The sequence below is a fragment of the Rhodamnia argentea genome, chromosome 1 (genome assembly GCF_020921035.1).
Source record: "Rhodamnia argentea isolate NSW1041297 chromosome 1, ASM2092103v1, whole genome shotgun sequence".
NCBI lineage: Eukaryota > Viridiplantae > Streptophyta > Magnoliopsida > Myrtales > Myrtaceae > Rhodamnia > Rhodamnia argentea.
Genome location: NC_063150.1, coordinates 27,245,161 through 27,261,515, shown reverse-complemented (window position 1 = coordinate 27,261,515; position 16,355 = coordinate 27,245,161). Strand labels below are relative to the sequence as shown.

General features: G+C 39.2%; 2 protein-coding genes across 5 annotated transcripts; both read right to left on the bottom strand.

Annotated features, from left to right (window-relative positions):
• Window positions 1-170: 170 nt before the first annotated feature.
• On the bottom strand, window positions 171-7,426 carry LOC115751782 (acyl-CoA-binding domain-containing protein 4). Of its 4 annotated transcripts, none has more exons than XM_048283199.1 (17): window positions 7,173-7,426; window positions 6,997-7,096; window positions 6,533-6,614; window positions 6,303-6,455; window positions 6,107-6,184; window positions 5,890-5,994; window positions 5,193-5,259; window positions 5,046-5,107; window positions 4,315-4,454; window positions 4,115-4,241; window positions 3,893-4,007; window positions 3,324-3,412; window positions 2,992-3,075; window positions 2,545-2,892; window positions 1,106-1,627; window positions 965-1,024; window positions 171-672 (listed from the first exon to the last, which is right to left on the bottom strand). In XM_048283199.1, the coding sequence occupies exons 2-17, from the start codon at window positions 7,032-7,034 to the stop codon at window positions 592-594; spliced, it is 2,151 nt and encodes a 716-aa protein (XP_048139156.1). In that variant the 5' UTR covers window positions 7,035-7,096; window positions 7,173-7,426; the 3' UTR covers window positions 171-591. The 4 variants fall into 4 exon arrangements, with proteins under 4 accessions (XP_048139156.1, XP_030545635.1, XP_030545636.1 ...); XM_030689775.2 differs by having other exon boundaries at window positions 6,997-7,133; window positions 7,174-7,426; XM_030689776.2 differs by lacking the exon at window positions 7,173-7,426 and adding an exon at window positions 6,716-6,914 and having other exon boundaries at window positions 6,997-7,143.
• Window positions 7,427-14,790: 7,364 nt separating this feature from the next.
• Window positions 14,791-15,576, bottom strand: LOC115751796 (monothiol glutaredoxin-S2). Its single transcript, XM_048283201.1, has one exon. It carries the CDS (start codon window positions 15,304-15,306, stop codon window positions 14,998-15,000), a length of 309 nt encoding a protein of 102 aa, XP_048139158.1. The 5' UTR covers window positions 15,307-15,576; the 3' UTR covers window positions 14,791-14,997.
• Between the last annotated feature and the right edge of the window lie 779 nt (window positions 15,577-16,355).

Genomic DNA, 16,355 nt, shown 5'->3' with positions numbered 1-16,355 from the left:
ACATTCGAGCACCCCTTTTGGGGCGGCATTAACTGAGACGGATCGCGTGAGCTTGTTAGAGATCGCTTCATTATCTAGAAAAACCGCCTGCTCGGCGCGCATCTGCTTATCTGACAGTACAGTGCATTTGGTCATCCGATTACTCTTTGATACGAAGTAAATCCCCGATCTGCTTCAAGTACCAACGGCTTGATTTCACGGTATTTATCGTCGAATACAACTAAAATTTGATTCTTGCTGACTGCCGCGTGCATATGAATAATTTTACATATTCACGTAAACATTACAGTTTGTTATACTGCACTAGGATTAGCCAGATCCACGCTAATTACCTACTAGATGACTTGATTGACGATGTACCACAAGTTATTACCTAATAGGCTGCAACCGTTTGACTTGTATATACAAAAGAACGCATACATCACAGTATTTGTCTTACGTGGCGGTCCTTCGCCTGATGTTCATACTCGTTCCCCACTGCCTTCCCACGCAAGAGACTTTGCGGTCAAAGTGAGTATAGATCGGCAAGGGTCACGCCCATCTTGATACCACCGAGAACTTGTTCATTATTCTGAAGGATCCTGTGCTGTGCTAAACATGAAAAGGTTTCCTCGGGGTGGGCGCTCTATTTTCCATGGATTGCAACCTCTGCTTGAGATGGAAAACCTCAACCTGCATTGCAAGTGGAAAATGATAAAAACAAAGACACGGCATCAGTGCACCATCGAAGAAGAATTGCCATTATGGGGGCCGGAAACAGCAGTAATTGCAACCCAACATGAGTAGAAGCTAACCCACATAATGGTGAAGAGGAATTACACCATGGATTCAATCTGCTGCGACATCGCCTTTTCTCCCAGGCACTATTCGTTTCTTTATTTAAAAGCATACGAATCTCAAGCTATTGAAAGCAATTCTTCCTCCATGTATTGAAATTTCTAAAAGTGGAAAACGAGAGCCATACCTGAAGCTGGAAAGTCCTAGCTCTTTCTCCCGCAAGGACTCCTCTAGTTGAGTGCAACTCCTAAGACAAACAATTAAGATGACATCATAAGCGATATTTCACAGATGAATACATCCCCATCAATGTACAATTTATGTGCACCTTTTGCGTGTCATCCAAAACGGCCTTGAGAAAGGCTACATCATGTTCAAGCCTAACATTGTCAGAGTGGACAATATTGGATAAACTGTTTGCTTCTTCCTGAGTAAGCTCTATATCAGCCAGCTTTTCCTTCAGCATCTCCATCTCCTTCAGAGTGTCAGCCAATTTCTTCTCCATCTCCTGTTTGGACTTGAGAACAGAGGAGAAGCTTTTCTCTGTAGCTTCTTGGTTTGCTAGTGCAGCTGCCAACTGTCCTTCCAATGTACCATTTTTTCTGATAAGGGAGGCTATTTTTGTTTCATAGAACTGGTGTATGCCTGAAGTAGAGGCAGGTGCTCCAACCTTGCAATTAGTTTCTGCTAACACTAAGTCATCATTGTTGACCAGAAGGCTCTCATTCCCATTGTTGTGGGGACTATGGTCTTCATCTTCAAATGCCAACGCTGTTTCTTCCCCAATGCTTTTACATCCATTGGAGTTGGTTTGGACAGTATCAAAATGGTTTTTCATGTGCTCTGCTGCCTGAATCAAACACCAGCAGTCAGGTAATGTTGATGCATAATTCCTTAATCTTGATAAGCAGTCATCAGCAAAAGAAACATCTGCAGTCCGCATGATTAGACCTAGTTCCATTCCTTTCTGTGAGTTTTCCCACTTAAATATAAAAAATGAAAAAGAGGAAAATGATGCACAACAAACGTTCCCTGGGGATTAATGCTGGAACCCTCTTTAAAACGCTTTTATGGACCCCCATCTCTCAGTCAGTGCCATAAATACTTTGAAGACAAGACAATGGATCAGAAGCTCTCTCTATTGAGCAACATTGCTATATCCTAGCCCTTCATATATAGTGGATGCACGCATTCCAACAAAAATTATAGAGGACACCATGGAAGGCTTTCCCTTTCTTCTGCAACACAACCACTTCCATTCATCTTCCCAAGAATTAATAGATATTTAAATACGAGGAGTTGGCTGAAATAACAAAACACCACAAGCTTCTATTTTTCCAAAGTAGGGATTTATTTTCTCCTCCCTTATCCATCCTTCTCGTTTTTAAGGGTGTTCCGGGGTTCTGTTTTAGTGGAAAGGAGATGGTATGACTACACGAGGTTGGCTTGATAAATCTGGGTTTTAAATTTGTGAAAATTCTGATGTAAAGGAAAAACAACTATTAACCAAAAGATAAAGGCTTTTCATTCTATGGAAGCACACAGAAAATAGAATGTAACACTTCAACCTAAGCCATTCAGCGGTATTGAAAATGACAATTAAACTGTGAAAATATAAATCTGGGTTTTTAAATTGCGAAAATTGCGATGTAAAGGGAAAATGACAATTAACCAAAAGTCAAAGGCTTTTTGTTCTATGAAAGCACACAGCAAATAAGCAAGAATATTACACTTTCAACTTAAGCCGTCCAGCGGTATGCCACTAACCTGCAACGACGAACCTTCATCTTCAAGACGCTTAGCTAGCCTTAGAGTCCTGCTATATTTTTCTTCATTACTAAACTGTTTCCGAAGTGAGACATTGCCAGAAGATGGATTTGGATCAGTGAGTGTGGACTCCGACAATGACTTCCTGCCTGAACCATGCTGCTCAATGGTAGATGCTAGACTTTGTCGAGCAACTGAATCAACTGAATGCTGTGAAGAACCATTGCTTAGTTGAGTAACCACACCTTTAGAAGAAGATCGTCTCCCAAACAGTGGTCCAGCGGCTTTTTTGGCAACAGGTCTTCTGTCAATTGTGCTCTCATTCGTTTCCACAGCTAGTACCTCAACCTGACAGAGAAGTTCAGAAATCAAAAGAAGTCCACTGGAAAAAACATAGAAATCAGTGGAAGAATTGTCGGTTTCAAAAAGATTTAAAAATATCCTAACCTGATTTGATGGCTCTTTCTTGGTCCCCCCAAAAGCCACAAGAAAATCTTTTTCCTTGTGCTGTACAAGCACGAGGCTGAACCCCTGGAAGTTATAAAGATTGTGAATAATATCAACAGGCAATGTTAACGAAAAAAGGTAGTCCTGCCACATGCTAGATATGTACTGCAAAACAAACAGCATGCTGTGCTTGAAACTATTACATGTTGGCATGGCATTGCCAATATACAGTGATATTAGATAAGAGTTGAGAAAGAAGGAAAAAAATTCAGGTAATATCCTCCAGCGCAAATCTTGTGTGAAGAAACAGGAAAAGGAAACATATAAATCACCTTGTTGGTGGCAATGGAAGATGGTGGTGATGCAACAGCTACAGACCACTCCTCTTTTAACGCATCAAAGACGACCGTTTCTAAATGTCCTGGAGAATTTTGTTAAGGACATAGTCAATATGCAAGAAGACACAATAATTTGACAATTGGGAACACCAATGAGAACTTCAATCTTAAGTCTCTTTCTCCAATCCACTATTTAACCAAATTGATGCACGCTTGACGAATAGAAAGATATATTCAAAAAATTCCCAGTGCCACACTTCTTCAACACTGTCATAAGTCGTTTACTCATTAGAACTAAAAGGAAAAACAACAATTTTATAGAAAGTTCCTAACATGATTATGACGCTTCGAATCACAGAAGGGGTGGTTTTCAAATTCTCTCATCCTCCAGTTAATACGTTGAGAAGAAATGTGGAGTTAAAAAAGTGTTCTTTAATTTTTATTTGGCCCTAATCAGAATGGCTATAGTCTAGCTGGGGCCAAACGTATTAAATGAGTATAGTTTACGAAGTTTAAGAGTATTAGCATAGAGACAAAAAGTATCTCTAGCCAGTGATGCATACTTTTCTTCTTGCTCCCACCCCCAGCAATGTACCATTTGGTTCCACACAAAACTCCACAGCAACCAGCTCTTGGTGATGGATGGAAGCCTCGAATCTTGATTCTTGACCAAATCATCTAAACAAAAAGGTCAACCAAAAGCTGGTGAATTTAATTTCCAGTTGAAGACAAGAATGCTAATAAAGTGAGTCTGGGACAATGGTAACTTAAGAGACTGAACACACCGTTTCAAAGTTTAATGAATACATGTCATTCAATGTTTTGGATTTTGATGATCCTCCAAAGATAAAAATCTTTTTATCTTCATAGAGAGTAGCAACATGATTGGATCTTGGAGATGGCCCTGAACCCCTGCATGTGTGTGAAATCTGGGTTATGACACGAACATGACGAATAGATGTGCAGAAAAAAGAAATCCACCTACGTGCAATGTAAAGGAAGCCATGTCAATGATTTCAAATCAAACATATGTAGATCGTTTAGCTTTCTCCTTTTAGCGTCTTCACCCCCGAAGAGGATTAAAACAGAATTTGCTCTGACCACAGAATGACCACTACGAGAAACCTGCAATGCAAATTGACTTCATGAAAAAAAAAAAAAAATACCAGCATCATGGGCCTTCATTGCTATATTTGAGGCCCTTTTGACAGATCAGGGAAAAAAGGACAGAATAGACTATAAAGTCAGGTAAGTTACACAAGTAACTAATTCCATACTCAATATTACACAATTACTATACTAATCGAGGCAACGTAGGTTAAGGAGCCACTTGTGTATTGTTGGTACAATAACACCAAACACCTATGGGAAAATATTAATTTGTGCAAATACGATGCCACGCAAACAAAAGTTTATGTGATGCACTTTTTAAGTAACACTAAAACAAGTTTGTGCCAGATAAGTAAGATTTCTGATCATGTAATGTCATCTATTCTCGGATGGGAGCTTTTATCAAGGAGAACACAAAAGCTGGTGACAACCTTTAATTCCAGGATATATTTGGACACAAATGGAATGAGCAAATGCAGTGAACATAAGACAAGCATTCAGCTGTTGCTGAGGTGATCAATCAAATCACCATCATCATCCTTATCCTCATCATCAAAGTGTGCAGAATTTAATCAAAGTATTGTTCATTGGAGTAAACAGGTGTACCGGTACATCCCCTTTAGCTTCCATCAGAGACCAGCACTCCATTTCAGTGTCGAACACCCACACTGTGAAGGCCCAGTGCAGTAAATTTAGCACCAAGTGGAAAAACAAAAAAGGAATATGAGTACATCAGCGAAAGAAAGATTTTACCTGACAATCTATCAGTCCCTGGTTCAGTTTTCCCTCCAATTAGTAGCACCTTTTTCCCCCAAGAAACCTAGAAACGATAAAAAAAAAAAAAAAAAATTTCCTTAGCTCCACAGCTTCCCAGCAGATCCTTGCAAGACATTATCAAATGGTAATCCTATCTTATTGCTATGTTTTAGCTTCTGGAGGAGCCAGAAGCTGCTGAATTTTTTACTTGCTAGTATTTTTTTCCTTGCCACTATTGAATTCTCAGCCCGCATGCTTTTTCATGCCCATTTCAAAATACAATGGAAGATTTCTACTCAGACATCCTATCAGCGATTCTGCCCTTGTAGAACTGTTTCTTGGATATAGTCACATTATCACTTTAGTGAACTTGGCTGATTTTTCAATTTTCTATCAATTACTCTGTGGGGAAAAAGCCAAGAATAATCATGCACCTGTCTCCCATTGATTGTGTAGTAGTTCCATCACTAAAACTGTATTATTGGAGAGGGTTCAATCCTGAAATATCCTTCTATTTCCAGAAAGTTTTTTCTCCGTGCAAATCTTATTTGTAAGCTTCCAGATAACTAAATACAATTCTTAGAAGACATAAAATAATCGTATTGAACTGATTCAAATTACAAAATGCTAACTAGAAGCGTCAACAGTTTAAGTGAAAAGAAGGATTGATAGGCAGTATGAGAGCTAATCATACCAGAGAATGACCGCGACATGCAGGAATTTTTAAAGGGAGACTGCTTGGTGACAGGTAAAGTTTTGAAGAAGCCGCCGTCCATGAAATTCTGTCAAAATTAAGTACCTGAACAAGGAAAAGAGAGCCTTCATTGCTCCATTTAACAATTTGTAGATCGCAGAGATGCATAAACTAATTTCAAAGTCAACATGCAATGCTCAAGGCAATAATATCATACCTGAACATCATCTAGGAGGCCATTTCCAGATTCACCACCTACCACAATCATCTTGTTCTCAATTACTGTTGCCGCATGCTGCTTGTCAACAAAAAAGGGGAACATATAAATGGATGTTAGCTCCAGTGTTTTCACATATAAGCTTAGTCAACAAAATGCACCATAAAGCTAAGGGTAAAAGTCCGATAGATCTTACATTGAAGCGTGGTGTTGGCGTCTCCCCTGCTACTGCTAAACCCATCCAATTCTCAGAGCTTCCAGATATATAGCTACTAATCTCGGGGGCAGAGGAAGGACTCTGCAAATCATCTTCATTGGAACGATCACTGGCAGGCACGGCACCTTCATTCTGCAAATGGCAAATAAGCTCAGTTTCTTGCAGCCTTCCCTACGAATTACTATCTAAAACCAAGCTGGCATCCTCACATTTTGATTGTTTACGCGTTTTATGTGCTTCATAGGACTTCTAGTACCCTGCGTCGAGTCTGAAAGCTGCACCTTCTTGACCCTGTCACGACATGGCTACAACATTACGCAAATAACCAACACATGCAACAACTAACCATATAATCTCTCTTCCAAAATTTTCACCACGCAAATGAAGATAACCTTGTCGAACGGAATTAGCATTGTAGCTCAAACCTTCTACAGTCTACCTGACTAATTTACACGGCGCTGCATGTTTCTGCTATCAAGCGATCTAACAAATCTCTCGAATGAACTCACACCCACCGACATTCGCAAAATAACTCGAACCTTCTCACAGCGAACCACCGAAGAGATTTCTACAGTAAGCAACAACATTCAACTGCCAAAACCAGAAACGAAACAGCGACTCACAACAACCACGGAAGAACGAGAAACGGAAGCAACGTCCGAACGCGCATTACCTCCCGAGCTTCATCCTCCGGCGCGAGATTCCAAACATCTTTCTCCTCCTCCTCCTCAAGAGCTCAAACCGCGAGGACCTCTAGAACGAATCTCGACGCCGAGGCATCCACACTCCAGAAGCTCGAAACTCAAACCTGGACCAGCATTAGCACGAGGAGCGCCCCCAAAACCACTCTCTTCGAAAACTTCGTCGGCGGTGAGCTCACTCCCGTCGGAGAACGGGGCGAGCAACGGCGGGAGGAAGAAGATCAGGGCGGCGGCGAAGGAGAAGGCGAAGCAGGACTCAGCATCCGCTCAGTGCGGACGCCAATGGAGTTAGGCCACGGTGAATGGTGATGAGAGAGAGTCGAGCGGGAGGGGGTGCTCTGCTCGTGGCTATGTGAGCTGGGAGAGAGAAACAGACAGAAGACGCGCAGATTAGCACGGACCGTCCCCTCTCGTTTCCGAGCTGGGCTTTGGCGTTTTCCGCTTTTCTTCTCTCAAATTGAGTTTTAAAAACCAATAAGTTCAAACTTAAACGAGCATTCTTTTTCGAGTTCTAAGCTCTGGTTCGCTTCAGAATATTTTTTAGACTTTCGTGAAAATAAATAATTTTATAAAGTTTGTTTTTTCAAAAACAATAAATTGTATTTCTAATAAAAACAAAGAAAACGGAATTTATTTTTCCCCATCGGGAGAAAAAAAATACTTTTTTATTCATTAATTATTTGAGGAGATACAAGCGATCATTTTCAAAAAGTATTTTTCGTGAAATAAACATTTGAGAGATGATGGACATCTAAATTGAATTAACATGTCAAACAGATTGAATACCAATATAATTGCACTCGTCACGTATGAATACGCAACACATCCTTTCTTATGTTAACTTTTCATATCTCCAAATTGCATAAGCTTCATAATCATTGATAGCCAACCCTACTCTCACGACCAATATCAAGGTCGAGGCTCGCTTGACGAAGGGTCGCCTCTATTTATGGGATGAAGGTGCGGGAGACACACAGGAAGGCGATGGCTGCTGCTCCGGATCTAGCCATTGAAAGAGATGGCGACGGGTGCTCCATGTTTGGCCATGGGAGCTCCTCCGCGGCCGAGATCAAGGCCGAGCTTGTCGCCACGGCGAGCCTCGTCGGTGGGTGACGAGACGAAGCTCGGTAAGGGGGGGGCCAGCCATTAGGCGGGTAGAGAGGACAGAGGAAATCGACGAGCGAGAGACATATCGCATTCACATTTATCTCATCTCCACATGGGAATTATTTCATGTTGGTCATATCCTTATTATTATCGGTAACAATAACTAGCTTGACATTGCTTTATAAGAAAATAAAAATTAAAAGAGAGAGAGAGAGAGATGTGACCGTTGGATGAGGATGAGGACGGATCGGTACAGCACTGTGCGCTAGGAGAGGACGACGTCCTGACCAATTTGCATTAAATTCGTGCGGTTTTGGCGGGCCAGACTCGTACGCTGCTCCCTGCTGCTGCTGCCTACTTTTCGCCTCTTTTTGTCGTTTTCTCCTTTTTCATTTTTTTGGGTCAGGTTTTTATTTTTTATTTATTTAGTTAACTGTGTTTTCAATTTTTTTTATTGGGACTTGGGCCGAGTCGCTGACTCGTTGACTCAAGTGGGCCCCAGAATCTCCATCAGGATCGTTCCCCTTCCCCTCCCACGCGGCTCCAGAGACGGTGTGGTGCACGCGCGACGGATGGATCACCACTACCTATTTTGTAGGCATGGCCACGGACTGGAAACTGCTTATTTATGTTCATGAACCAGCGGTTCCGGTTCCAAGATTAGGGAGAATCGGAACCGATCCCTTAAGGGGCGGTTCCGAGCCGGTTTAGAGCCCAATTCAGATTCAAAATCGAAAATAGAACTGTCGGTTTCGGTTTCGATTTATGAATTTAAAAATTAAATTGTAATGAATTTGTAATAAAATTGTGATCAAATTATTAAATTATGAAATAATTGAAATCAAATTGGGGGGAAAAATGAGAGAGGAGGGGCTTGAACTTAATGAATTATCATTAAGCGCATACAAGAATCAAAGTTCGTGTAGTTCTTTTACCTTTGTAATCTCATACTTACCTCATCCTCAATCGTTACTACCCATTCCGGTACCAGTGGCGTTGATATCTCCGTCATCAAAGAATTCGGCTTCATTATTGTGATCTATCTCTTGTTGTCTATATTAAGCATTTATCTAATCATCAACACAAGCTTGACCCTCCACCGAATCCGAAATTAATCTTGAACGTCGTCATCCAAAATAATTCTCCAATGCTAAATGTTTATTCTACAGCAACTATCGAACAAGGGGTTACAAAAATTTGTTTTACAATGAAAGCAAGAATTAGGTATTGGGTTGAATGCATTTTCCACTAATCCAATATTATAAAATCTATACTGCATTTAGATTCATCAAATTTAAAAAAAAAATGTTAGATGGCTTTCTATTTAAGAATTACTTCATATTGCTCTCTTTTGCTTTTTTTGCCTATGCATCAGAAGTTGGTACCCTCTACTCATTTTACCTATGTTCCAACTTTGTATGTCACTAGATTGAAAAGATCCACTATCACTTAGATTATATTTACTATGGAATTCATTATATAATTTTATTATTGCATTTTTAACCATTGTTTGTATAGTTCTAATATTTACACTCTATCAATTAAATGTAAACATTCATAATGCGCATTTAAGTAATCACCTAAACCATCTAATTTGGAACGTGGATAAAAAACACAAGCAACTAAATAAATAATACAAATTTCGTTATAATAATGTAGCCATTTTGTTTGCATTGCTATAATAGTGTTATTTAATTTATCATCATTTTTATTTTCTTGAAAAACTCTAACAATATTAATATAGTCTATTAAAAATAAATGCGTAGTAGGATAATAAACACAAGACAAAGTATAAGTTACATCATTAAAAACTTTTAAAATATCTATTTTTTTTTTTTACAAATATCTCATTCTTGTGGGTATAAATTAATTTGAGTTATATTATCTAAAATAACTGCACATACTAAATCTTTATATGCAAAAAATTCATTAAGCAACTCATAAGTGAAATTCCAACAATTTGGAACATCTCTTGAAAATCTTTTTGGTCTTTTTCCGTTTGCTATACAACATTTTAACCATTCTTTCATTTTTTGGGAATGTTTCCATAAAATTTGAATTGCTATTTTTGTTAGGTCGAGAAAAATATCAAGAGTTTTTAAACTATCTTATACACATAAATTTAAAACATGACAAGCACATATAACATGAAAAAATTGTCCACCAAAAATGGGTTTACAAATCTTTTCTAGTTCAACAATTGAAGTAGTATTTGCCGCGGTATTATCAAAACCAATTGAAAAAATTTTATTAATCAAATAATCTTCTTCTAAAATTTGTCTAATTAATCTATAAATATTATTTACCATATGCCTATCATAAAAAACTCTAAATGCAATAACTCTTTTTTAAATATTTCAATCATCATCTATCCAATGACATGTTATACCTATATAAGAATGAGATTGCCAATGATCACTCTAAATATCGCTACTTATATGCACACGTCCATTAAATTCATAATAAATTTTTGTAAATCTTTTTTTTCCCTTTTTATAAAGATCTTTAACCATGCGTTTAAGTATATTTCTAGGAACACGTTTTGCTTGTGGAGCACATGTATTTTGTATAAATTGATTAAAATCAAATGTTTCACCAAAACTAAATGATAAATGTTCAACGAAAATAAATTTACCTAATTCTTCTTTTTAAGTTTTTTCATTATAATGAAATAAAGAAAGAGTGTTATGATTGGTGTAACCAGAAATTTATTGTTGATTGGTGTCAATTCCCGCTTGGGTTGGATGTTTCGTCTTAAGATGCCGTTTAAATGTTCTATATCCGGCTCCACCTGTATATTTGTATATTATCTCACATCGTTTACAAACTACATCATATATTTTTGGACATATATCAAATCTTTACATCTTCTCGAAGTGGTCCCATACGTCTAATGTAAACTCTTGCTATGACTTCTTTGTTGTTGACATTTCTTCGATACCGGTAGGAGGATGAAGTTTGTGTTTGGACTTACTTCATATTGAGAATAATGTTGATTTTGTCATCTACATCAACATCAATTCCCCAATCTTCATAATCACGAGAATTAAGAGGATAATCAGATTCCCCCACATTGTTCTTGTCCTTACCACTTGTTCTACTTTCACTTGTCATTTTTTGAGAGAATTAAGAGAATTGAGCGTATTAAGAGAATTGAGAGAATTGAGCGGATTGAGATGATTTGAGAGAATTTATGTGAAAAAAATGAGAGATGGGAAGGGGTATTTATAATGGTTAGAAATTAGTAAAGAAAAAAGAAAAAAAAAGGTGGGGGGGAACGGTCATCACATTCAAAGGGGGAGAGCCGTTGCTTGCAATAACTCTTTCCCTTTTCTTTTCTTTTTTTAAATTTTTTTTTAATTATTTTTATCCAGGATTTTTTCTTATTCGGAACCGGCCTGCAGCCGGTTCAAGTTTTGAGGAATCGTAATCGGGCCCGTATGCCACGGGCCTATTCCGGTTTGGAACCGCGAGCTCGGTCAATGGGCCGTTTCTAGGTTTGACCCGAGCCAATTCCGCGCCCAATCCGGCCCGTAGCCATGCCTATGGCTTTGGGCTTTTGGATCGCTTCCCGTCCGCCCTTATCGTCTAGATCGAGTCGGACCGGATCTTAGCTTGTGTATTATACAATAAAAACTCTTTAATCCAATACGGGACTTATGATTTATCGTGATTTCATTTACGACCTTACAATCATCTAGTTATACTAACAAAATATGATGTCTTGACTTTTTCTCAGTATTTTCTCTCTCCTACGCGGCACATTAACCTTATCAAAACATGATACATAAGATTGAAACGATTTAAAACATGAAACATAAGAGACGGTGTTGTTTTGGCCCAGTTCCTAATCTTTGACTAAAATCTTAATTAATTAGATAAAAAAAATAAGAAAACTACGTTTTCTTTATAAAAACAAAAGAACACAAAAAATAATTGAAAAAGTCAAGGGTGGCTGGCCCCGCTGCTATCGCCCCATCGTCGCCAGAAAGGGCCTACGAGGGCTTGGCTACGATCGGTTGACCCTCACTGACCGCAAGCAAGGATTCGACGAGGCGACGAGGGCTTGCAGCCCCTGACTTTTTTGTCCTTTCTTTTTTGTGTTCTTTTTTCGAATTAATTTTTTTACATTTCGATTTAATTAGGATTTGGTTAAAACTTATAATTATGGCAAAAACGATGTAGTTTTAGTCTCAAATTTCATGTTTTAATGAGGTTGATACCATGTGGGAGAGAAAAAAAAATCACATATGAGAGAAATTGATGGAAAATGCCACATCGGCTTTTTATGTTAGTCTAATTGAACGAAATTAACAGAAAAATTCGACTGCAATAATTTGACAAGTTTTAAGACTTAATTGTTAATAATCGATTTATTTTTAATTATGCATTACTAATTTGAGAATAGAGACATTCGACGGCATCACGGTCGATAAGCGCCATGATCAGACTAGTCTAGGAGCTCAATTCGTGCACGGGTCCAAAGCAAGTGCGGGGTCATTTTCTTCAAATGCGGATTCGTTCTCGTTTTCCTCGTTTTATTGAAGTGGTGCTTCTTTTACAAGGGTGGTTTTTCAGTCTTAAGATTGTTCAAACCTTTTCACTTGAGCTGTCCTAATCTTTGTTTTTCTTCTTTTTTTTTTCCATTCCGTCAAGAATCGATTTTACTGTTGCTTGCTTGCTTACGAATAGAGACTACACGATGAACGAACTTATCCTTGCGTTCCCTTGGCATCGGGAATATCGGCTGCTCGAGTCGACCGATTCACCGCTCGTGAACAGGAATGATATGAGCCAAATGGTTTTGAGCCGGACCATTGACGCTAATGGTTACGCCAAAGCACTCCATAATGATATCATTTGAGAGTTGGCAAAGATAAAACGGCACAAAATGATATCGGTCGTAGAGACCTACGTTTATAGGGGAGCGGCAACAAATTTCACTGTAGAATAAGTGGTATACGGAGATTACAAACCACACTCGAGTCACTCAAATTCTCTTAGTATTTCTCACTCCCAATTACGTCAAATAATCCATAAGTGTTTAGTTCTCATAATTCATAATGAAATAATTTCTCAATCTCACAAGGGAATTAGACAAATTTTAAACTCATAAGATTTTAATCGGCTTTGACAATTGAATAATTGATGTAATTCTACGAGAATCTTTGACGCTCGAAAACCTTCTGCCAATCACTCAAAACGGTGTTACGAGATCTTTCTACGATAGCCAACCGCCAAGAGCAGCAACTATACATATAGATTGCACCAAGGGATGATCGGGCCGAATTCTACTTGGGAGGGAAACCGTGTGATTCGGTCAATCAAGTGCACCTTGGACTTTCCTTTCTTGACCATGACTTTAAGATGAACTAGGGTAGTGGAATTTGAGTGTTTAATTTCTTTATCTTTCTCTGCCCGAACTTCCACGTTAAACTTGCGGATAAGTCTTATCTCAAGTTGCTTAACTTGAAATCCGCAACAACATCCTAAAATTAACTCCATGATTCCATATAGTTCATTTGTGTCGGATCTCTTTATGGGCTTAAACTCGAGACATATTTCAGCATAGGGCTTTCAAAGGAAGCGCCTGCAGAATACCAGAGAGCCTTTTTAATTTGAACTCGCATTTTATTAATATAGTTTAGGCTTGAGTTCATGGTCTTTTCTCGCCAGACCAACCGCGATGGTAATTATTTTCCACCCGAAACAAGCGTCGATTATGAGATTTCTTCCTAGATTAGAGGCCCACCCGACCATCGATTTACCATTTATTGGGAGACACGCAACAGAAACTCGATATCTTCGCTCATGGATATCACTAAGTGGGAGCTCCAGTTCGAGCTCATTAATATATCAAACTAGATCCTCTTAATTCAAAAGCTTAAGCTCAAACACCACATTAATTCTCCGATATGCGACTTATCTAACATAACTTACACGTACATCCTAACAATATCTATGATCTCCCTATGACTTCACCAATCAACATAGTCGACATCATAGCCGTTGTTCCAGCCGCACTGCCGCGGCCACGACGTCTTCTCCATGTTCCCAATCATGAGGTTGATGTTCGATGCTGTTGGAGGAACCCATCAATGTCACCGAGCTAGCTAGAGCTCAGTCGTACTACGACTGTGGGATGACGAACTTTGCGACTCGGCTTGACGGCATTGATTCTTTTTACGCCTATTTTACGAATCGGGACGACTCTCGTCTTCCATCTGCCTGGATTTTTTTCAATTGTACATACCAAAAGCACACAAAATGACTCCAATTCTTCACTTAAAGGTCCAGTAGGTCTGCCATTTTCTTTTCTTCCTGGTTTTAACCAGCCGGGGCATAGTCAACAAGAAATGGCAACGGAAAATCGTTTTCTATCACCAATAGGCAAGCGGCTCTGCTAGTAAAGGAATTTGTGGGGTGGGGACGTTATAATCATACATGCGGGGTTCAATTTCCGTGTTCTGTAAAGAGACAGAGAAAAAAAAAAAAGAGTTTCTATCTTTTACTATTGGTTGTTTCATTTCCTGGCTAGAAAATGGTATCTTAATTTTCTTGTGGCCATTGGATTTCTCTTCATGAACACTTTCTTCTTTTGGCCACAAAGGCACATTGAGATCATTTCACGAGGGAGAGTAGAATAATCATCTATAAAGAAACTCGATTTTATTAGCTAAAAGAGAACTCGTTACAGCAAAACATAAGCTCGCAAGCGATTAATTAGGATAAGATCATATGGGAGCTAGTACATAGCGAAAGATAAAGTGTCGTGAACCCAACTAGTAGCACAAGTGATAGTCCTCAAAACTCGTGTGGCTCGAAATCACACTTATTAGTAGCCTCCGCGCGGTTGGCTGAGTCGATCAGACCCAGATAGCTCCGGCTTGGATAAGCCTCGGGATCAAGGACTGGTTGAGGTGGAGGCTCATGACCTCGTTGGTCCCCCCAACCAGCTCGCCGCCGATGAACACAGCGGGCACGGGCGGGCTGCGGCCCAGCCTCGAGAGGGCCTGCTCTATCTCCCTCCCCCGAGGCATCTCGTCCACCTCGTAAACCACCGGGTTGACCCCCCTCTCGCTTAAGAGCATCTTGACGGTGTGGCACATGCAGCAGGTGCTCCGGCTGAAGATCACCACCGGCCTCTCCGCCACCATCCTGTTGATTCTATCCATTGGCAAAAAGCACAAGTTAGTGATGGTCAAACGCGCCGAGCTGCTCAAAATCGATAGCCCCTTGTTATCTCAACAACGGAACGCGAAATGTGAAGAGAATTCGTGAGAGGGAAAGCTTTTGAGCTTGTGAGAGATGACGATTCGAGTTTTGATTAGTTTTCGATGATCATTGGGAGCTTATTTATATTGGGTTCGAGGTGGGTAGAGGATTTTGCATAAGGGGGTCGACAGATGAAGGAGAATGAGAATGTTCTTCTAGATATTGCCATAGATCGAATGATCGTGTTTCGACAACGATTTTCATGTTGCGAATAGAGAAAAAAGTTGAGTTCCGCAACGATGACGATTCTTTTCTTACGGAAAAGCTGTGGGGCGTGTCCTTTGTACGGCGTACCCTTTTTTTTGGTTCTCGTCGTATTGCTTGCTTCACATTGTCTTTCTTTTTTTTTTTTTTTTGGTCGGAACACATTGTATTTCTTCCCTAGCATTGCCCTAATTTTGAAAGGTGCAATAATTTTCGGGACTTTATTTCGTACATCGATACTATCCCGGTGTCTGAGGTCGTGGGTAGTCTCTTGTTGTGCGATATCTCTGATTGATTACATCTATGCTTATATGTATCACTTAGATTGGTAAGCTTATTTAAAATAGAAAAATAAGTATTTGCTTGGTGTGTACTTTGCATTACAACGAAGGACAAAGCGATGAAGGATATATATATACATATATATATATATATAGTTTCTTCTTTATATTCGTAATTTAGCATTACTCTCTTGAGTTGATATCTATATCTGTAGGCTTAATCAATTAGAGATATAATGTAAAGATTACACATAATCACTAACGCCCACAAGTAAACGTTTAAGTAATAAGCAAGATTGCTTGTATGTAACTATGTTTATAAGATAAAACCCAAAATTTTATGCATTCTATTGGTATTATCTACAAGAAAAAACCTCGAACTCTCTAGACTCAAATGAATAATTATTCTCATTTCTTCCTCTTATGTTCAATTTTTAGAGTTTAGCGTAATTTCCGAAGAATAA

Excerpts from the sequence above, each read along its gene's own strand:
- LOC115751782 (XM_048283199.1), bottom strand. The coding sequence starts at position 7,034 with ATGTTTGGAATCTCGCGCCGGAGGATGAAGCTCGGGAG. Across the intron at positions 4,242-4,314 it reads TGGCTTCCTTTACATTGCAC|GGGTTCAGGGCCATCTCCAA; the intron begins GTAGGTGGATTT and ends ACACACATGCAG. Across the intron at positions 3,413-3,892 it reads GGGTGGGAGCAAGAAGAAAA|GACATTTAGAAACGGTCGTC; the intron begins GTATGCATCACT and ends AAAATTCTCCAG.
- LOC115751796 (XM_048283201.1), bottom strand. The coding sequence starts at position 15,306 with ATGGATAGAATCAACAGGATGGTGGCGGAGAGGCCGGTGGTGATCTTC.